This window comes from Bombus affinis, chromosome 4, assembly GCF_024516045.1.
Source record: "Bombus affinis isolate iyBomAffi1 chromosome 4, iyBomAffi1.2, whole genome shotgun sequence".
In the NCBI taxonomy this organism is placed as follows: domain Eukaryota; kingdom Metazoa; phylum Arthropoda; class Insecta; order Hymenoptera; family Apidae; genus Bombus; species Bombus affinis.
In genome coordinates, this window is record NC_066347.1 from 12388824 (window position 1) to 12411300 (window position 22477).

The window sequence follows — 22477 nt, forward strand, 5'->3', positions numbered from 1 at the left end:
GATTTTTAAAGGCGATCTTCTCTGTTTGTAATCTTGTTGTCGTTGTGTATCGAACAGGTAAGACTCGTGCAAAAGAAGGATACCGGGCACGTGTATGCGATGAAAATTTTAAGAAAAGCCGACATGCTGGAAAAAGAGCAAGTGGCGCACGTCAGGGCGGAAAGAGACGTCCTAGTGGAAGCGGATCATCAATGGGTCGTAAAAATGTATTATAGTTTTCAAGATCCTATAAATTTATATTTAATCATGGAGTTTCTTCCAGGCGGTAAGCTTTCATTTCAATTATAGTTTTCGCGCTAGTATACGCTTTTACTTGTTGTTTTTTCTCTCTTTTGTCTCGTTGCCTTCTCTTTCTTACAAATCATTGCTACAAGACGTACATACTCCTCGATTTCATTACATAATTCAATTACGATAAATATTTGCAACCATTTCCTATTTTACGTTAAATTACGATTAGTATGCCGATCGTTGCACCTTATCACGTATATTTATACGAAACAACAGAATCATCGAAACACGTGTGTTCTTGCAGGTGACATGATGACGTTGCTGATGAAGAAAGATACGCTTTCCGAAGAGTGCACGCAATTTTATATTTCGGAGACAGCGTTAGCGATCGACTCTATACATAAACTGGGATTTATTCATAGGTAAAATGCAGAGTTACGAGAACTAATGGAAGTAACGATTCGAAGCGATGTAGCTAGAGACTTACCGGTATAATGTCCCTTTTTTCAGAGATATCAAACCGGACAATCTGTTATTGGATGCACGAGGTCATATAAAACTCTCTGATTTTGGATTATGCACGGGTCTGAAAAAGTCCCATAGAACCGATTTCTACAGAGATCTCAGCCAAGCAAAGCCTTCGGATTTCAGTACGCCTCTTTTTCTACCTTTCCTTTTCTTCTTATTCTTATTCTTCTTATTCAAAATACCACCGTTTAACCGTTTTGTTACAGTGACATCGTGCGGAAGCGGAAGTGGCGGCGCGATGGATAGTAAAAGAAGAGCAGAAAGCTGGAAAAGAAATAGGAGAGCTTTGGCTTACAGTACAGTAGGAACACCCGATTACATAGCTCCGGAAGTATTTTTACAAACAGGTTATGGACCTGCTTGTGACTGTTGGTCCTTGGGAGTTATCATGTACGAGATGCTCATAGGTACTGAAGCTTCTGCTCCCGTAAATGCACGATATTTCCGATCTTAGCAAGAAGAACGCGTATATCGCTTGTTTTTCGTATTTTCTACAGAATTTTATCGATAACTTTCGTCTTTACTTCAGGATATCCTCCGTTCTGCAGTGAAAATCCCCAAGAAACTTACCGGAAGGTTATGAATTGGAGGGAAACCTTAGTTTTTCCACCAGAAGTTCCCATTAGCGAGGAAGCTAAAGATACTATAATCAGGTTTTGTTGCGAAGCCGATAGAAGATTAGGTTAATATTTGATATACTATGTTCAAACGTCGATAAAATACCTTCGCTATTATGTAGTAGTTGGACGACTCATGCGATTCTTCTTTTAAAATGGCCCATAGGTGCGCAAAGAGGTATAGAAGAACTTAAACTAGCCCCTTTCTTCCGTGGCGTCGATTGGGAACATATCAGAGAAAGGCCAGCAGCGATTCCAGTCGAAGTACGTTCTATCGACGATACTTCCAATTTCGACGAATTTCCCGACGTGAAATTGGAGATACGTAAGTATACTAAACACGTATGACGACGTACTATTATTTCGATTCCAGGAGGAAATAAAGAGCGGTACGATTACTTACCCGGTAACGTAAATTCGAATGTAATTTTCTCCATCTATCTTTTTTTTTTTTCGCCGATTACAGCATCCGCGCCAATGCCTCAAGATGGGGAGGTAATATACAAGGACTGGGTATTCATTAATTACACGTTCAAACGATTCGAAGGTTTGACGCAACGAGGCACGCCAACCAAGAAATAGCAACACTCTATTTCTTGCTCGGTTTCGACCAGTCAGCAGCCTGACGCAACTGGAATTCCGGCCTTGGTACATAACCCGTACCCTCCGATGTCATCAACGGCATCTCGAACGGATGGTTGATTCGTTTTATCTTCTGAATACGGTCCAGTCAATCATCGGCAGTCAGACGCTTTTACATGTACATACGTGAAGTGAAATAGTCACGACGTACGTACATAGGTACACGTTATCGTATGAAAATGCGAAAGAAGAATTAGAAAAGAAAGAAGAGGTAAAAGGACAAGAAAGAACATGACAAAGACGATAAAAAACGTCGTGTTGTTTTAGGACAAAGGACAAAAAGAAAAAAAAAACGGAGTGATAAATATTCCGGAGACGAGCAGGTGCAAAAATCGTTGCACATGTGATAAGGAAGAACCGAAATATTTTCATGCGCACTGTAACGTTTTTAGCGATGTCGCAATTATAAAACACGTTTGTTTTTCGTTCTATCGTGAATACTGTTTCCATCCGATCTTCGATGCGTAGCATAATAAGATCTCTTTCTCTTCCTTCCTCCCTCCTCTCTTTCTCTATCTTTCTTTTTATAGTAAAAACATTAATGATAGGAGCAAAGATGGAGCCTCGGTCCCGTGATTCTCGCAGAATGTGTATAATCTTTGTATACCGTTTCGGTCGATGTCTTTCTCTGTCTAACGAAGCACTGCTTTAGCTCTCGTTTTCAGCTCTCTTTTAAACGTTGTATTTATAGCTAGTACTGTGATATAATATTGTTTAAAAGTTTTGTATAAAAATTACCGTTTTGTCTGTTAATGATTACTGAACTTTACGAATGTTGTATTCTGTTCGATTATGCTTACGTTCCGTTCAAAAAATTTAAATATTTGTTGGTATAAAAAAGGTATTTTATATTTATATATTTTTTGAGAGCTTTTGTCTGGATGGTGTGCAGGAATTGCACGAAAAATAATTGGTGAAATATTCAACAAGATCGATCGTGTGTTTAATCTCGTAGATTTTGTTAGATAGTTCAGATTTTATATCGATCAATAGCATCTCGCACGAATATTCGGAAATTTGTATCGGTGTACGACGAACATTTTTTAATTTGTTATTTACATGTAATTATATTTTTCGCTATGAAACTCTGTAATTCGGAATAATCCAATTATAATGTGTAGGTATCGTGGCACAAGCTTTTGCGTAACTTTTGTGCTTTGTAGTTTTTTGTATCAACATATGATGTATCATTAAATAAAATGTATTGCAGTTAATTAACCAATTGGATAAGAGAAGAATTACAATGTATAGAGAATAAATGGCATGCAGAAGGAGAATCATACAAGGTACCGGGTCTCTTTCTTAGAGAAAATTAACAAACGGTTTTGTTCGTGCCTGAGCATTATGAAAATTGTAAAGCTTTAAAAGCAGCTTAAACGATGTAAAAACGGAAAATAACGGATACATTCGTAAAATTCAGGGCTCCTTCGTTGCCTTATTAAGGTTCCTAACACGTATACACACGCGCAGCCCAACCCAAAAACTACAGAAGGCGACGCTGGGTAAACCATAGTTAGTAATGGAACAAGAGAAAACGCTAAGAGGAAACGCTAATTGATGTAATTTAGTGATCGATGTACATACATATATCTTTTATAGTAATTTTACATTGATTGAAATGGAAACAATTACACAGGGATGTGCCAGGTTTCCGCGGTCATCCTTTTCTCTCTTTCTCTCTTTTTTTTTTTTTTTGTCTATTATTTTGTTATCCATTTCCATTTTACATTGAATTTTAAACGAGAAATAACGTTTACTTCCGATTCGCTCGAGTAATCGTTAATTAATTTGCATTTGCTAACGAACTGGATCGTAATGTCGTTTAAGAGGTTGGTGCCCGAGTACGTAGCACTAGCGATTGGATTATGCGAAATCTATCGCACACGGAGGGAAAAAGAACCACGTGTGTGGTGCATAACACAATCTCAGTCGATGAATGTAGTTTCATTTCAAATATAGCTATATGCATATATTTAATTTATTTAGCTATATAAATATAGCTATACATTATGTAGTTTACCGACAGCCAGGGCACCGCGTTATTAATAGTACTAATGATAAATAAGATAGAAAACTTCTAAATAAATAACCTTAAAGTGGTAACGTACGAAAGTACCTACGTATGTGCGCACGCTCGAGACGTATCGCGTACCGGCTGATAGTACTTGTATCAAAGTTATCTGCTCCTTCCTAGTACGATCCGGCGTATATTCGTTAACGAAATTCACGCAACGCGATGTTGTTGCACGTATATGTATGTGTTTAAGAGGCGTTAGTTTCGTGCGTCTTTGTCGGCGAACACCTCCAGCGTACGAGTGTGGAGCACGAAACAATCGTAACGCTTCGCGTCATGCGAAACAAGTATTTCATTCGCGCGAGTGTTGTGTTTAGAAACGGATTACGAGCCAGAAAAAAGGTTGAGTAGGACGATTATCGTTGTATCTCAAAGGTGTTTACCTTCGATTCTGTGAACGAGTGTACCATGATTCTTCGTACAATCGCTTCTTAACTGGACGTTGATAAAAGGTGCACGGTTGGTGCTCCACGCTCTGATGCTCGAAGCGCGAGTAGCCTTACGTCGTACGAAATGAACACACTTCGATGTATAACTTTACGATACAGAGTGCTTAGATTTATGAAGTGCGACAGTTTTTAAACGCAGGAAACACGAAGTAAAAAGTATAATAGCAACACTATTTTTTGCACCGGTAGAAACGAAAACAAAGAACAGGAGGTGAAGGTGTGCAAGTGTAATATAGAGGATGCGTCGTATTCGTGTGTATGCGCGCGCGCGCGCGCGCGCGTGCGAATCGTGTGAAAGAAACGGTGGCTAGGAACTCGGGAATCATCGGAGGATAGAAGAATCGAGAAACGAGTAGGGAAGGAAAACCGTAGGAGAAGAGTAAAGAGTAGAACGAGATACAGAAGGGACGAGAGGGGGAGAGAGACGGTTGTTGCTGTCGAGTTCAGATACTCTGATACCGATAGAGATACTCTGGCGTCCAATGCTACTGAGTAAACGAACCAAGTAATCGCGATTTATTTATTTTGAAAAGAGAGTTAAATAAAATAAAACAATAGCCACGAGATGCCTTCGATGCAGCAAATGTTTGATGCCCTGAGCAAACAAGAATACGTGCGCGTTAAAGACGCAACGCCGCAAATAGGTTGGAAAATTGCGTAATCTGTGAAATTTAGATAAATATTATGAAAACACATCGACTCGAAAAAAAAAACGTTTGCGATTGAAAGTTAACCGAAGGTGACGTCACGTATGCTTACGTACTTGTACGACGACTACTTGTAATAACGATTTTTTGTGAACGTACCTCAAAGGAAACTCCAATAGATTATACGATAATATTCGTCGGTGAATGTTGTAAATATTACGAAGCGTTCGAGTCGTAGCGTTGGTCGAATTGTGTGTCGAATAAAAAAATCAAGTAATATTTCATCAAAGTATATTACAACATTGCATTTCGACTTCGACAGATGATTTAATTGATTGTCTCTCGTATCGCTGTAGTTTGCGTGCAACGATTTCTAATAATAATAATAATAATAATAATAATAATAATACAATAATAATAATAATAATAATAATAATAATAATAATAATAATAATAATAATAATAATAATAATAATAATAATAATAATTACACGAAGGAACGCTAAATTAACCGAGAAGTTTAAAGTTCGCAATTAGTCGATGCGTACAATTGGACGATCCGTTCAAAACGATCTCGTAACATCGATTAATTTGAAAAAATCGATACAAGCAACTACTTTGCCTTTTCTTTTCCGAACAAGAATATTACCGATACTATCGTACACGTATATTTGATACACGGTCGATTGGCCGTCGAACGTATCGTATAAATATCATTGTACCTATTCGCTTAGGAACGTGGCTTTTAAGCAACAGCAACGCTGATTCTGTCGAGTGTTTTCGGACGCGTTCCACGTTAGTATGAGCGTGCGCGATTCATTTCGGTACAATAAGTTACGCGTGTAACGTTTCGCGTTAAACTTCGGTCGTTTTAAATGGAAAATGAGATAAGGAAATGGCTGTTTTCAAACGTTCGAGCGTAGATCGTACTTTGTCCAAACTAGAGCTATCCGTTACTCTGTTGTTCTTTTTATCTTCGTTTGATCGCGCTCCATTGAATCGATAAGAAGTAAGTTTGTCAGGGTTCGCATAACGTTCCGATGCATCGACACCCGGCGTCCTATCGAAAAACGATTGACAGAGAATTCGTTGACGAAAGATTCGTCACGCGACGAATTACACGTATGATGCGAAATGCAAGTAAATCAACGAATTCAGCGATATTTGAAAACTGTCTCGTCTCGATCGAACGCCACGTTTGCGTAGCTTTGAAATTTTGTAATCGAACGATCCGTATTTCCAGACGAATCCACTCTTCTCGTCGCAAATCTCTATTTCTCTTTTCGCCGATATATCCTCGTTTGTTCAATCGATCGAATCAGCTTCTCGTGTGTCGATAATTGCCGTCTTATATTCCTAATAGGTTACGTGTCAATAAATAAAGTAATCATTTTCACGATACTTTAAATCTCGCGATATATCTTCAACGAAAGAATTATTCGGAATATTCGATTAGACGAAACGAACGATTTTCTCTTGGATGCGTTTTACTTTATTCGTTTCCGATCGTATGGTAATATCGATCGTACGTGATATCTTACGATTTGCGATCGATCATCGTCTTTTTCGTCTAACGATTTCGTTGAAAAATTGAAACGCGTGAAAAATTGAAAACCGCGTTGAAAGAGGTAGGTGTGTGTAAATCTAGTTGCAGCAGCCTTGTATCATAAAATTTATTTTCGAATGTCGTTGTCACGAAGTCGAATGAAAAATATTTCCAGTCGAATTTCTCAAAGTATACATATATATAAACGGGAATGTGTTATGTCCGGCTAACATAGAGGAAAGAAAGAAAGGACGTTGTAGTAGAGAAGAATATTTACATTTTTTCTGCTTCGGTAGTTTTACACGTTAAAGTAAATAAGGGCTTGATATCGATAACATAGTTTGAAAAGAAAAACATTAAAAGAGGTAAATTCGTCTAAATAGAATGTTTATTATTTATATTACATACCTATATTACACATGACGTAATTTTACGTCAACGGCTGTGAACGCGTCGAATCACGCACTGCATCGTCGGAATCGCAACAATCGTTGCAACATTGTACTTTTCGCATCGGAACTTTTATTCGACTCGCTGTCTCTTTCCTAGCGACGTTCTCCCGTTAGAGACATCATCGCAGCTATCCGATTCGATATTCCAAACCACCGTGATATATCGATACAAGTGATACGAGGTAAATCGCTCTATACTATTATTGCGCATGAAAAATAAATAATTAAATAAGACAGGATGCAAGGCGATGACCGAGGAGTGTTTCGTCCTATAGTTCGTTTTTACCGTGTGATTTCTATTCGCGTCCTCGTTTGCATTCACGATCGTCCCGATTGATTTTCCACGTCTGCGTTCAAACGAATAAGACGAACACGAACTCGAAATCGCAGAGCCGGTCGAACGTTTTCGTTTATTCCAACGGTAAGTTTGCGCGATTTGATCGAGGGTTTGACATGCAGCAGTTTCGCAAACAGAAACGGGGAAATATAGGCGACATACGAAGTGGAATGCTGCTTCTCATGCGCGATATATTACAGTGTAATTATAGATATTGTCGTTAATAAATTGTTTTTTATTTTAGCCATTGGTTATTTTATTAAATCGCGTGTACCGATTCGATCGAGCATTCGCGTTTTTCAGATCGTTTATCGTTGCTTTTCTAGATCCGTATCATTGTTTCGACGTTCTCTCTTCTTTCGAATCGTCTCTCAAATTATCTTAGATCGATCCAACGGCGACATTGCCGAACGTATTCCGATTGCTGATTTTTCACAGGCACCAACCAGGTCTATCCGGTTTGCATACTAGAACAAACGTTTTTATTCCTTGATCATCGGGAAACGTTATCGTGGCGTTCGTCCCTTCGAGGATTGTTCCTTGGCGAGAAAGTTCGTACGGTTGTGTGCGAAGGAAAGGAGAACGAAAGTACCGCGAATGAAATCGATGTTCAAAAAAGTTGATCCTTGAATCCATAAGCGAGCGCTTAAACGGAACGGGAAAACCTTACGTATTTACGTACTGTATGGGGAAAAACGTAAAAAATATTTCGATTTAGTCCGTTAACGTCTGGTAAATGGTTGGCCTTTTGCTCGCAGGGATAATTAAATCTTTTATTCGACCAACAACGCGTTTACTTGCTTGAATGGGATTATTTATACGATTTTGCGCAAGACGTATAATAATTCGGTAATAATTCGAACGATGACACAGCAGCGATCAAATTTGCTCGTGTGGAGGCTCGCGAGAAAGATCTTTATCCGATGTTTCGGAAGAGGCGGATTATTACGTGTCGCGTACCACGTTCGCGTCGTAGAGCAAAAAAGAAAAAGAGAAAAACGGTTAGGCTATATAAATAGAATCGCGTTATGGATAAATAACAAGCGTTCGTCCTTGGTTCGTTTATGAGTTAACGATTTGAACGGAAAAGCATTCTTTAAAAAAGATTTCTCGTTGCGTCGATTCTTTGGACATCGATGTCGACATTTTCGTTCTATCGTAAGAGGATTTTCCAACAATAAATAAGAGAATTGCGAAATCTCGATCACGCAAAGACTCGGATACATTATACATGAAAACTTAAACGTGCTTACACTACGGAATTTATACCGACATGTTATCCGCGGAAGCTTCGATCTGCCATCAACTGTGGTTAATTTTTAGTAAATGAAATGCGCGCAAAAATAACCCGAGAAATCAATAGAGAGATTCGATCGGTTACAACGATCCCACGAACGTACGAGTTAGATCAGAGACCGTTGCGCCGCTTATCATACTTACATAAGTACACCGAACGATAGTCAAACGAGTCCAAGCGCAAGTACTCGCTCGCTTACGAGTTTAGACAGGAGGCGAATCGAGGTAAACGAAATAAAGGAGATTCGACGGTGGAGTTTTCTGTCTTTGCCACCTGCGTGAAAACGAGGGTCTTGCTAACGGTAAGTTCGAATCGCTCGGTTCTGCATCTGCTACGTCCTGAAATCTATCGACGAGAAGACGATGGTCGATCGATGCCTTACGAGGTAAGCAAGAGATTCGAAGAGCTATCGATCGATGGCGCTAATGGGATAATCGCGGTTACGTCCGAAGTACGTACCGTGGTAATTTCTCGTTTCGTTCTCGACCGAAGGTATCGCAACGACGAAAACGAGAAAAATCGTGATTTTTCAGACGCGATTACCGTTCGCTGGCGACAAAAACACGAGCAAGGCGATGGAAGGAGGTAAAACGGTAAGAAAGAAACTCGATCGATCGTTCGTTGCGAGTAGGGCGTTCGATTCGATTTCGATTACCTAGTCGAACAGTGGAAACGAGAAATTGAAATCGGGAGAATGACTAGTTAAAGGTAAATACGAGCGCGTTCGCGTGCGCGTGCAGAGCGGAAACGATGGAGCGGATGAAAAAAGGAGAAGCTATTTGTCTTCGTGTAAAACGGAGCCGATAAGGGAGAGTAGGAGAGAAGCGAAGGCGAACCTTTTAACGTCGGTCGACGGCAATGGTCACGAACGGAAGAGCGACGCGTACAAATCGAACGATTATGCGGATGCCGCGACACGTGTCGTTTATCGGAACGCACGAGGTCGGAGAATGTGATCGAATCGATTCCGGTGACGAATAGTCGTCGGACCGCTTGGATTTTTCGCGGGATCGAAAGTCGATGGAACGGTGGAAAAGCGACGCGAAGAGGGCGGCGCTCGCGTATCCACGCATCGTTTGCAGCGCGTAGAAAGGAAAAAACTGACGGCCAGCGTATATCCGACGAGAGAGGAGTTACAGCGAGAAGAGTGGTTATCGGGAGATTGCGATTGGTAGTGGCCTCTGACCTCTCGCAAGCGGTTGCTCCGCCTCTCGTTTACGCGGCTCGCCGTGCACGGGGTAGACTCGCGAGCTCGTTAAGAACGGCCTCGTGGTCGCGTCCACGCACCCTGTCCGCGATCGAGCCCGAGCTACGCTTCGTCCAACGAATCGCGAGCGACGCGCGAGCCCCGGCTACCGCTCTAAACGCAACGAACTCGCGTTTACTCGAACGACGTACGGAAGAGGAACGCGGAAGCGATTTCGATGGGTCGCGTCGTATACGACGAATTCGAGGTTCCTTTCGTTTGGAAAATCGTTTGGTCGCCGCGTCGAACGCGTTCGTCATCGTCAGCATCGATGACTAGAAGGAGAAGGAAAAGGAGAAGGAGAAACGGCTGCCTGCTCAAGGGGTTTGCTCGAATCCGGCGCAGCCGGATCGACGATCGGAGTGGCGCGACCGCGAGCCATCGATATCGCGTAGCAGTGGCTGGCGGATGGTAATAGAAGATGACGCAATCGCGAGTCGAGCGATATCGCTGCTCCGGTCGATCTCGTAGCGCGGGTTCCACGTTCGGCCTAATCGAAACCGCGCGTCGCTCCGACTCGAGCGATCGAACGCCACGAGGCACGGTATGTAAGTACGTGTCCACCACCGTGGTAGCAGGAACGATCGAAAGAGATTCGTCGATTCGAACGTTTCGTCGGTCTGGACTCGGTCCAAAATTCCTCTTAACAGCGAAGGACGAGGGACGGGGAACGATCCGCGCGATCAGCTTTCTCTTCCTCAGGCTCTCGTTTCGATCGAGCGCGATTTCGTTCGCGTTATTCCATCGTTTACCGTGCGCACAGCGGTCGGAGAACGAAAAAAGAAGCGAGATTTTTGAACGAGAGCCAAAAACCGCGACGGTACCTACTCGCACGGAAAAAACTCTCCCCCTGTGCCGTTTGTTTCTCCTGCCAAGTTAGATTTATCGAAATTCTAAGCATCCGGCTGGTTCGAGGCTATCCGCGCGCCGTGCCACACCGTCGCTCGCGATCTCTTCGTTTTTGCTCCTTCGCCCTAGCCGTGCTCGGCATCCTTCGCGTGATTTATCCCTGTTTTATGCGTTCGCCTCGCGATGCTCCCGATCTCGCAGCAACCAACACCTGCGAAACCTTTTTATACAGATGGATCGTCCTTCGTAGACACGTGGTTTGCGCCGGTCGAAAACGAAAAATGCTTTTTCACTCCGACTACTAAAGAGAGAGAGAGAGAGAGAGAGAGAGAGAGAGAGAGAGGGAGAGGGAGAGAGAATGGGAAAAGAAGGTACGTGGAAGAAGAGCAACTAGGTAGTTGCTGGCGTAGGGGCGTACAGGCGTACAAAGCGGAGGACGGTCCGGAGTGGCAGGCAACCGAGCTGACAGGAGAGTGCGAACGGCACAGGAAAAGGAAAAGAGGTTAAAGAAGAACCGAAACGAGTCGCGTTCCTCGAGCGAGGGCACTCGGGGTCGCGTTCGCAGACAGATGCATCGTCGTCGCGTCGCGCCGACCAGAAATCACTGCCGTGCGTCAGGGAAAATGCGCTCGGCGATTGTTTATATGGAAAGACGATCGTGCGGGAATGTTCGGAAACGCACGCGGACGAGCAACGTGACGCGTCCCTCTCGCCAGAATTCGCCGCGTTCGTCGAGGCTTACCTGGACTCGTCGACAGCAAAGTCCTACGACGCAGCCTCGCTTCGCACGCTCCGCTCCTTTCGCTGCATTGCATTGGTTGGGCGCGTTTCGATTGAACGTGCAAAACTCTGTAATTCTGACATATATATTTCTTTACATTTAGACGTATATTCGTGTTTATATTCGCGCTTACGTTCGTATTTATAATCGTATTTATATCTGTATTTTATATATTTTATATATATATATATATTATATATATGTATAATGTATATGATATATATATAATATATATATATGCATATATATTAATTATGTACACGTTTTATACAAAAATCTTCTCGCGCCTTTATACATAACGCTACATAAATGTCATTTCGGTCTACGTACACTCAACCACAACGTAATTCGTATCCGATATAATACATCCTTCAGCATTCTCGAAAAATTGCGTTCGACGAAGGGAACGCGTCTCGAGGACAGCGAACTCCGTTCGCATCGTCGATTCGGTTCTCGCCTCGGCCGCGTTCGCTTCGTGGATTTCTATCGAAACGCGTTGTTGTTTCGCTCTTTGTTTGTTTTGTTTGTTTGTTTGTTTGTTTGCGTGTGCGCGCGCGCGCGCGTGTGTGTGTATGTCTGTGTTTGTATGTGTGCGCGTGCGCATTTAAGAAACGATCGCTGCTTAAAAATATTAGAAATATCCCATATACCCTTAAATGGTTGTCTAAGTAACTAGAGTTCGACATCGCCGCATACTTATCGTAGCGCGCTATTCGATAATTTCGCTGGTTTCGAACGATTTGTCGTTCGACGTCTCGGCAAACTCTGTACAGCGCATCGAGCCTGGCTAGCGTACAGTATTCGTAACGTAAAAAAGCACCGTGTGTCGAGAAATCGGATTTCAATTTCGACGTACGCGTATATCACATTGCGTTCGCCGTGTTTCCCCGCAATCGTTTCTTACCGTGTTCGTCGTTGACGCTGTCGCTGTCGGCGCTATCGCGAATTTATCAAACGACGGGCGACCAGCGATCGGTCGAACATATTCGCGGAAGAAAAATATATTTGTTCGTTCTCGGCTGGTCGCGTCGTTTCCGAACGCGTTCTTCGAGCGAATCGCGAATCCTGCAAACTGCGCTGATTCCTCGCCGAACGACACGGTTGTTCGGCCAGCGAAAAAGCACGCGATAGGGAATCCGCGGAAACGAATACGAGCGAGAGTGGTCGATCGAGAGGTAGATGTCGACCGGAAGATAGGTACGCGACGCGATCACTCGCCTCGTCGTCTCGTAAGGTGGAAGGAAGAAACAGCCTGCAAACGGATCGCGTGGATTCGGCTCGATCTCGCGAATCTTATTCGTTCGAACGCGCGTTTCGCCGTATGAACTTTTCAGAGTCGCGAGACGCGACGCGGAGGAGTGAAAATCTTTTGCGCGGAAGAGTATCTCGACGAGGTAAAACGACGACCGATCGGACGATAATTCGCAAATTGTTTTCGATGTTTGTGGAAAACGAGTTTCTCTCGCTTGGAGAAAAACGATTGCTCGATCCGTGCACCGCGTTACTCGTTACCGGCGAATCGGTAAGACAGTCCGCGACGTCGTAGACGGTATTTAAGAAAGAGAAGAAATCACGCGTTCGAAAACTCGTGGTACGGCATCGAGACGTTCCGAGGGAAAGACGCGGAGAGTGGTCCGTGTAATTGGGTCGCTTCGGTGAATTTCGATAGAGTAACGCGGAACGTGGTCGGGAAGCGTGGTTCGCGAGAACGGATTAAGAAAGAAGAGATACGAAAGACGGCGAAAGAAAGGTGGAACGAACGCGGACGACGAAACGTCGAAACGAGTGACTAAGGGTTTCGGCGTGACTCGACTAACGGCAATTACTCGACGCGAGATCGATGCAAGATAGCGGCCAGCGAAGGATCTACCAGATCCCCTGCCGTCGATTACAAATGCTAATTTATGATTTCTTCGCGCCGCATTTCCCCCTTCCATACCGCTGTTCGTCTCAATTCCGCTTTGCCTTTCGTCTTTTCCCCCGTTTCTTCTCTTTCCTGCGTTCGAGCCCGAACGCTTTTCCGGCTCTTCGAGCGCCGGGACGCGATGCAATTCCAGAGAAAAAGGTCTGGCGAAACACGCGAGCTCGCGCCTTTCCTTTCGTCCGTAGCGCGATCGATCGCGTGCTTCGAAAAAGCTGGAACCGCGACCTCCGAGCGTCTTTATCGCTGCCTCGTGTTGTTCTCTTCGGCCTGTTCGTTCGCTCGTCCTCGTCCAGATTCGCCGACTGGTCCGATCGTCGCGCGCGGTTCGTTACCTCGACACCGTTTCGAAGACCAGAGGAACCGCGAATGCTCGGCGAATCGTTGGAAGGTCGCGCGAAGCGTGCGACGATGCTCGTACGACGGAGAGGCGAAGAGACGACGACGACGACGACGAAAAGGGACGAGGCGATGGGAAATGGCGCGAGGGTATTACGCGGAAGCTAGCTGTCGCCAGACAGAATGTCACATCGTGGACATGTACGGCCAGTTGAAGCTGCTACCGCTGAGTAGCATATCCCTGATCAGCGTCTCGATCGGCGTTTTCCCGACCAGCCGAACGAAGAACAGCTGCTCGATCACCTGCGACGACACCGTCCTCAGCGAGGGTAATCGAAGAAGCAGCTTGCCGAATCTCGTCGGTTGATTCGGGTATTGAGTCCTGCAGTATTCCTCCAAGGCGCACTGCGACTTCTCCTGAAGGGACTCGATATGCGTCACGTCCGACAATCCACAAGCATCTGAAACAGAACCGGAACGACGTTTGGTCAGATGGTTCGAAGAAGAGGAGAAGAGGAACGGTCGATCGTTGGACGGCGTTGACGTAGGCGTCGGCGTTGGCGTTGGCGTTGCCGTTGACGTCGACGTCGACGCGGTGGTTCGCAGCGATTTAAAACGGGTGGACGAGTTCGCTGCGAAAGCCAGCCTCGGGCAAGCAGACACGCAGTCGAATGAGACCCAGCCGGCGTTCGTTCGGTTGTAATGCGTGCCAACTAGAGAGACGTAGCCCGTGCGAACGTCGGACTAATCACGCGGCGGCGGCGGCGGCGACGACGACGACGATTTCACCCTTCCGCGCGAAACCAAGCGCGCTTTACGCGCCACCATTGTTTCGTTTTCCTTGCCGTCGAAAATCCGACCAGATGCGTCGCGCCTCTTCCCATCGTGCCCGTGTATCGACCGCGCGATCGTCTTCGTCCTTGTCCTCGATCTAAATATTTCACGCGATTCCACTCGCGGACTCCGCGAGACTTTCCACGAGATTTTATTCTCACCCCGTCCCTCGAGAACCTTCGTCTTCGCGCGAATCGTTCGTTCTCGAACGATGTCACGATCCCCGCGCTCACCCTCCTTCGTGCACGGACGTCGGGCTCTCTTTGGGCATGCAAATCGCATTATTTCCATACGTACGCGTAATGGGCTATTACGCGCACGTGGCGACCACCAAGGAATTCGACGATAGCTTCTATCCCGTGGCAGTGGTCGGTGACAGTTTGCGTCGCGTCGGTTCTCGAATTTCGCGATCCGATCATCGACGAGGGTTCAATTAAAGCATACGTCGTGTCGCGTCGCAAGGGATCCGCCAACGCGCGGCCAATAAACAAACGGTCGGATTGGCGCTCCGATGTCGTCAGCGCCAATTCACCGCATCAATTCGAATAATAGCGTCGAGTGGCGTCTCTCCGCGCCTTTCCTCTCCTCGCTGCCACGCTACGCCACGCCGCGTCGCGCCACGACCTCTTTCCTCTTCGTCGCTCGATCACGATTTCTCCTACCCCGCGTGCTCTGCGCTCGCGTTAACCGGTTAAATGCCCTGGCGCCTCGTTGACCAGCCTCGCCGTAAATTAACCGATTTTAAACTCCCAAGACCACGCCACCCTTTCAATTCTTCGCCGCGACGTTCCTTCGCTTTGTTCCCTCCGTCGTTCGGTGTATCGACGTCTCGCGCAGCCGACGATACCTCGTCGTCGCGCTTTTCCGAAATTTCTTTGCACCGCGTCGCGCGTCCATCGGTCCGTCGGCCGGCGAACGAGCGGACGGACGAGTCGCGTTTAAAGAGAACGAGACCCGGTTCGAGGGAACGGACCGAACCCGGCCAAGAGAATAGACCGCGAGTAGAAAGAAGAGGCGGCGGTGGTCAGTGCGATAGCGACAGCGATAGCGTGAGCGAGCGCGATAGACAGAGGCGGAGATTCTTTCATGCCCTTCGGAAACGTCATATAGCTGTCGGGTGCCGCGCAGGCAATATTTCACGCCGGTAGGCCCGCCTGTCCTCCCGCTCTCTCCTTCGTTCCTACACTTTTCAAGGAGTTTTTACGGAGTCTCTCGATCTTTAATCACAGCTCGACCTTCCATTGTCAGTGACGTCACCTCCGACTTGGAAAGGGTGTTCGGGGGATGCTTTGTGTCGAGCTGCGCCGATCCCTCTCCGCGTTGTTCGTCTCTCCGGCTGCCTTCGTCGTACGCGTGTAGCTACACACGCGAATCGCCGTGTCTTCGCCGCGGAGAGAAAGTGCGAAATTTTAGCACCGAGCGAATCGATCGGACATGGAGAAAAAGAGCGAGAGAGAAAGTAAAAGTACGCGACATCGACGGAGAGGCGACGGGCAAAGTCGTTCCCTCGCTCGCGAGAAGAGTCGCGTCGCTGATTCGCAAAATCGTGGGATTATCACGAGTGCCACGGATAACGTAAGCCGAACGCAATACAGTCGGGTATATCGACGAAAGAGCCGAAGAAAGAAGCCGTATCGATCGTGTCTCGAAACGAATTTTTCTAAATATACCGTCGAGTTTTCGCAGTCCGAGGAGACGTCGCAAGAGGCGAAATTGAAACGCGTTGGAACAGCGTGGACGAACGAGTTTGTCGGAAAGCGAGTGGTTCGGTTATCGCGTATCGAGTGGCGTTTCGCGCCGGTTACACGCCGTTCTGCCTTTCGATCGACCGTTTCGTCGTCGGACGTCGATCCATCGAAAATTCGTTCGGACGACTCGTTCGGCTCGGAGAAAGCGGTCTCCCGCTGGTAATTACGAGTTTGATGGACGCGATGGCGCCTCGTACTTCCTTTCGCGCGCGACGCTAAAGATAACGACCGTGGATGCGATTTATTCGTCGCAGACGGCAGATCGCGGTAGTTGGGACGATACGAGGAATTCCGTCTGGACGGACCGTCGGAGCGGAGTCGAACGGCCGCGGCCAGGAAAAATCGATTCTTCGTACGCGTCGTACGGAGCGAATTCGTCGTTCGGAGACGAGCTCTTGTTTCGAAAACGCGAAGGTAACGGAAGGGGGACGGAGGGACGCGGTCTCTGGCCCGGCGAGGGGAGTGGAAGGTATAACGGGGCGCGAGCACCGATTATCATAACAAGGCTCGTATTTGGAGACAAGATGCCTCGCGACCCTATCGGCCGTACGCATCGGCCCGACGCGACACGCATTTAATCGTCGTACGTGCCTTCTGGCTGCTACTTACAAAACGGTACACCTATAAGCGTACCGTTTAGCATCTATATTGTCATGTTAACGACTCGGATGCCGATCCCATTAGGGCGTTCGCGTTACCTGTTACGCGGAGAATCTTTGGGACCGGCGAAGCCCCTCTTACCCTGCTTGGCGACACCTTCCCTTCCTTCTTTCCTTTCTTTCTATGCGATTTTTCAGAACGGACGTTGCGAATACGCGTATAGAGTACGCGTAGAGCAGAGCTAGAGGATCGCGTCGCGAGCACGTGGATACGCACGCATCGGAAGAGAAGGATCGTAAGAAGAGAAGCCGCGAACCCTCTCAGACGGATTATAACACGCGGAAAGTTCACGACCTTTTGTCTGGCGTTACCCTCTGGCGATGGGCGAACACCGGGGGTAATCCTCTAACCGGGCCGTTATGCCGTTGTTGACATTTAGCCCCCGCGGCCGCTCTCGAAACCGGTCCGTGGTGTTACGTGCACGCCGCGCCGCACCGACAGACCGAGAAACCCACGACGGATCCGGACAAGGACCGACGACCGCAACCTCGAGAGGAACAGAGACCGCTCGAGCCGTCGCGCCTATTCTTTCGTCGCTCGGGAACGCTGCCGTCCGCTGGAAAAAACGGACAACAACACGGCCCGACAAAGAGGGGCGGGAAACGGGGGGAACGGGAACTAAAACCAGGAACAGGAAGAGGAGGTGCGCTACGGCGGGCTAAAAAACTTGACCTTGGCTGTACCTGTCTCGATGTACGGGGCAAAGGAAAGGGACGAGTGAAAAGAGCAGAATAGCACGGAAAAGGTACTTGGAGACTGGCCGTCGAAGACGAAAGATCGTTCATCGAGCGAACCACCGTCTCCCGTCTTCTTCGCTTCGCTTTACGAAGGGCGTTCGTTGACCTTTTTGCTGGTCGCGTGGTTCGCACGCCCGTACCGTCGAGTTTTCGTGGCCGATACCCGCTTCGTCTCGCCGACCTTTTCCCGATGTCGTTTCCGCGCCAGCGACCGGAACGTCGCCTCGGAAAAATAGCCAACGAAACGAAAATCGCTTGCTCTCTCGCTTCTCCAGATATCGAGATTCAGGGGAAACGCGAGAAAAAAAGGAATTGGCCCTGGCGAGGTAACCGAACGAAACGGTCGACCGGTTATCGGTGGAGAGTGAGCGGTCGGGAGAGCAACGCCGTGCCATGCAACGCTACGCCTCCTTCCACCATCGATAAATTCACTGGCTACTGTAAACAATGCGGCAACAATGTCAATTATGCGGACGCCGATCGCGCGGTACCCGCGGTAATTAATCGAATACGAACAGCCCGCGACTTTACACCGTAATTAATTGCCGCGTTGGCCGGTCTGCTCGTATGTCTCGCCGCTCCACGCCACGCCACACCACACCACACCATACCATGGCATGGCACACACCGTGCCACGCTACACCCCGTCGACCGCGACCGAACGCGTTTCTCCCTTTCCACGTGCCGTTTCGGTCGATCCTCCGATTCGGCGAGAGAAATTTCGAGACCAGAGAGAGAGAGAGAGAGAGAGAGACTGGATTCTCGAAGAAGCGGACACGATATTCCGAATCGATACTCTTTCGCTCGCGTTCCGGTCGGTGTCGTCGAAACGCTGCCGAAGAATTCTCGGTAGCGGAGGTAGGGAAACGCGAAGCGAAGCGGTAGACGTGTCCCGGTACACGGCTTACGGCGTGGCGGCGTGGCGGTGCGAGGCGGTAGGTTCGCGATCGCGTGGGCGCGTAATATATTCTTGGGGATAGACAATGTGCCGAGCACGTGGGCTATAGAAGCCAAGTCGACCGGACCCGGGGCCCCATAATGAAGCGTTGACGCGAGCATAAAACGAGCGCCGCTCGAGACAATGGAGTGATTGAGCGCGGGTAACGCCAAAGGGTTGCCCGCCGTCAACCCCGGGGTGAAAATGTCAGTAACCAAATGTCAGGCCTCGCCTCCAGCGCGCTCTACGACCGTTCTCGTTCCCGCGCGACCTCTCCCTCCGAGGCCTCCTCTTCCCCCTATCCTCGTCCCCTTTCCAACGCACGCTCTCTCTCTCTCTCTCTCTCTCCCGCCTCTTCCTCTACGCTTTTTACGCCTGTCGTCTCTTCCTTCTGTGGAAAATTTGCGAAAGCTCGCGTCGCTCGATCTGCTGCCCTTTCGAACGACGGTGCGATTTCGCGGTGGTGAAACGCGCGAGGTATCGTGGTCGCCGGAAGAATCGCGTTTTGCCGCTCCAACCTTAGCGGAACTCGCATCTGCCGCTCGTCGGCCGAGATCGAGTTTATCGCCCCGCGGCGCGGAGACGGCCGGCTTTATAGGCTCCCTCGTCTCTTCCGGTCGTTGTTAAAGCGGATCGCGACGAGAACGTAATCGTCGCGAAGATACTTTGCCGTGGCGACAAAGGGTTGGTCACCCTCGTGCTCCAGCTCACCCTCGCGAGCAGACGACTCGCGAGAAAATAACCTGCCGGAATATTTTATAGTCAGGAAGCGTGTTTTTCTCGCGGCGCTCTTCCGAGATTGCTTTCTCCTCCGGAGTAATGCCATTTTCGGGGAAGGGGGCGACGCGTCGACGAATCGACGCGAGCAACACCGCCTCTTTGACGCGCGGCACACAACGGGTTAAGTGGGTTTCGCTCCCGCTCTCGGCATCCCCTTTCCCCTCTTCCCTTTTCCCTTTTCTCTCGATTTCTTCGTCTTTGCGGCGGTCGCTGCGAGTCGTCGGACACCCGTTCCGCCGGCCATCCTCTCGCGACAAACTAAAAAATACCGCATCGCCGATTTCTATTCTCGTCCGGCCTCGCGTACTCGCCGGCGTTAATGAAATTTCACCGCGCCAACGAAAGTTTGCGCGTAACTACGAAACACGGTCGTGGCCAGTCGCGAGTAACCGACTAGAAAACCAGTTCCGTCGTGGCGAGACGTAGCGCGGCGATTCGTAGCCGAGCAAATCAACGTTGCCGTACGCGTACGTTTCGATTTTCGCTGCCTCGAAACGGTTCGAAGTCGTTGGCGATGATAGGCTTCCGGCGAGGATGGCGGAGCTACGACGGAATCGACGCGCTTGTCGAATCTGTTACGTCGACAGACTCGAGTCGCGATAAAGCGGACTCGAGGCGGACCGGAGCAGACGTTGGCCGTGGTCGACGAGGATACTCGGCTCGTCCTACTTCCTAGAACCGGAACCAGTCGGCCAGAGATCGATTGGCCGGCTGAAATTGCCCTCGTTCTAATTGCTCGTGGGAAAAGAGTCTGTTTCTCCGGCGGTCCGTTCGCCCTGTCCGCTACACCGGCTTGCAACCGTCTCGAGGAAACGACGACCGTGTCCTCCTCCGACGAAGGAGGATTTCGCAGCGCGTAAATAGGGGGCGGAAGGGAAAGAAGACGATTATCGCGGGTGAAACGCGAGCATCTGGACGGAGAAGGGGAAAAGAAGGCGAATCTGTTTGCCCTTAGCCGGCGATAAATCGAAGGAGCCGGTGGTTCGCGAGACGGGTTTCCTTCCAACCTCTACGGTGTCTCTCCGTGTCGGTTCCGCCCATTGCTGATTTATACACGCGCGAGATATACGACCGAGCACCCAGCATACGCGCCTCCTACCCAGGACGTTGGAAACGCGTCGCAGCAGAGCGAAGGAGGGCTGATCGCGCATCGTCTAGCGTCTGCCGGAAATATTCGCGCGATCCGAACGAACGTTAAACGCTGGACGATCGGGAAATTCCTATCGAAGGTTGGGAAAGTCCGGGCTGACGAATAGACGGGCGGATGGATAGATACGTAGACGAATAGGAGAAGGGGAGAGGGAAGCGAGTTTCCACGGACGCCTGGTAACGCGATAGATTGGACGTAATTAGGGGCTTAATAAGATTCGCTGGCAATCTAGGAGGAAGCGCGAGGCCCGAGGCGGATTCGTTGCGCGAAGAGAACGGAGCGACCCTGGTTACTCGTAACAAACCGCAGACTCCCTGACCACCCTTGAGCGAAGCGTGCTCGCGTCATTCACGCAGACCGCGATATAACCTAATAGAATTATTTTCCAAGTACGAGGGGTCGTGGCTCCCCCAGGAAGCGACAGCAGCCGCAGCAGCAGGGGTCGCAACCTACCGGCACGAGGGATATCGCTGCCCCGTGCCTCGATATACCCTCTGCTCCCTCGCCACTTTGCTCGTTCCGTGGTTTCACGGTTCGGCGTAATAACGGCCGCCGACCAAATAAATAATCCGACCACCTATCCACGGATTTTTACCTCGCTGTTTGCGATCGCCGCGTCGCGTCGCGCCCACCGTTCCGTATTTTCCCCTTGTCGGAACTCGCGTTCGCCGACTCGCTTGCTCGAATCGAGGAATCGCGTTAGTCGTCGTTCACGCGGCACGCAATTTTGCAATTAGTCGAGTCGCTTCGGTCCGAACGGGTCTCGGCTAGTTAGCTCGAATGACCGTGCAGCTTCTCGACGACGTCGATTCGCGTTGCCCCGCGTTCCGTCTCCGGATCTTCGTATCTCCGACTGCCAGCTGCTTCGCGTCACCTGCGATCGACCGTCTTCCGTCTGTCGATTCTCTTTTGATAAGCACGCTGGCTGTTCCAGTCACGGGCCGATCGGTACCTACTCAGTTACGTTAGCTTCCAACGGCTTCGTAATTTCGAACGCGAACGCGTCTTCGAGATTCGCAGTTTCGTTTCGTTTCGTTCGAAAACGGTAGCCGCGTCCGAACGTTGCGAAAGGTCATCGACGCGCGGTAACGGTATCGACCGTGGTCTTTAAGCGCGTCTTTAAGCGCGTCTTTAAGCGCGATGCACTCGCGAGAGCGATCGCTCGAACGACGCGGGTCGTTTCGCTCGCGCTACTGCGTTTTCGCGGAAAGAGGAAACGAAAGACGAGGCGATCGCGAAGAAACCCACCGAGCGATAGGAGCGAGCGCATCGGCTTCCGCGTCGCGCGAACAACTCGAACAGAACAAGGCGAGAAACGGCAAAGCGTGGAGAGAACAGGAAGCGCGGGACTTGCACGCGCTCGTGCTCTTTTTTTCTCTGCCTCTTGTTCGGTCGTAATTACGCGCGAATTTTTCCAAACGCCCGTGCTCCGTGTATCTCGTTTCTTCTACCCGTCCGCGTTTATCTCCGTTTCTATCCCTCTCGCCGAACGTTCTCCTCCTTCCTCGACTATTATTAGCGGTAATGCATGCCATTAGCGTCAAGGTTCGTGCGCGAGAACGAGTCTCTCGATATACTCGAGGGAATCCGTCGTTTTATAAGCTACGCGTGCATCAGCCTGCCTACTCGGTTGCTCGAAGGCTGCCCGACCAGCTAGCTAGCCCTCGCCGCGTCT

The 22477-nt window shown here is 48.6% G+C and overlaps 2 protein-coding genes across 20 annotated transcripts in view; one reads left to right on the plus strand and one right to left on the minus strand.

Moving 5' to 3' along the window:
- LOC126915084 (serine/threonine-protein kinase tricornered) overlaps nt 1-6589 on the plus strand; it is a 43756-nt gene extending 37167 nt beyond the window's left edge. For all 15 annotated transcript variants that reach the window (XM_050719459.1, XM_050719454.1, XM_050719453.1 and 12 more), the window contains 7 exons: nt 58-265; nt 536-653; nt 742-881; nt 966-1166; nt 1289-1441; nt 1543-1701; nt 1843-6589. In XM_050719459.1, coding sequence (XP_050575416.1) covers nt 58-265; nt 536-653; nt 742-881; nt 966-1166; nt 1289-1441; nt 1543-1701; nt 1843-1958 — 1095 coding nt within the window. In that variant the 3' untranslated portion in view covers nt 1959-6589. The remainder of the gene's footprint in view (nt 1-57; nt 266-535; nt 654-741; nt 882-965; nt 1167-1288; nt 1442-1542; nt 1702-1842) is intronic.
- Nucleotides 6590-7104: 515 nt separating this feature from the next.
- LOC126915112 (steroid receptor seven-up, isoforms B/C) overlaps nt 7105-22477 on the minus strand; it is a 57182-nt gene continuing 41809 nt past the window's right edge. For all 5 annotated transcript variants that reach the window (XM_050719523.1, XM_050719522.1, XM_050719526.1 and 2 more), the window contains one exon: nt 7105-14417. In XM_050719523.1, coding sequence (XP_050575480.1) covers nt 14143-14417 — 275 coding nt within the window. In that variant the 3' untranslated portion in view covers nt 7105-14142. The remainder of the gene's footprint in view (nt 14418-22477) is intronic.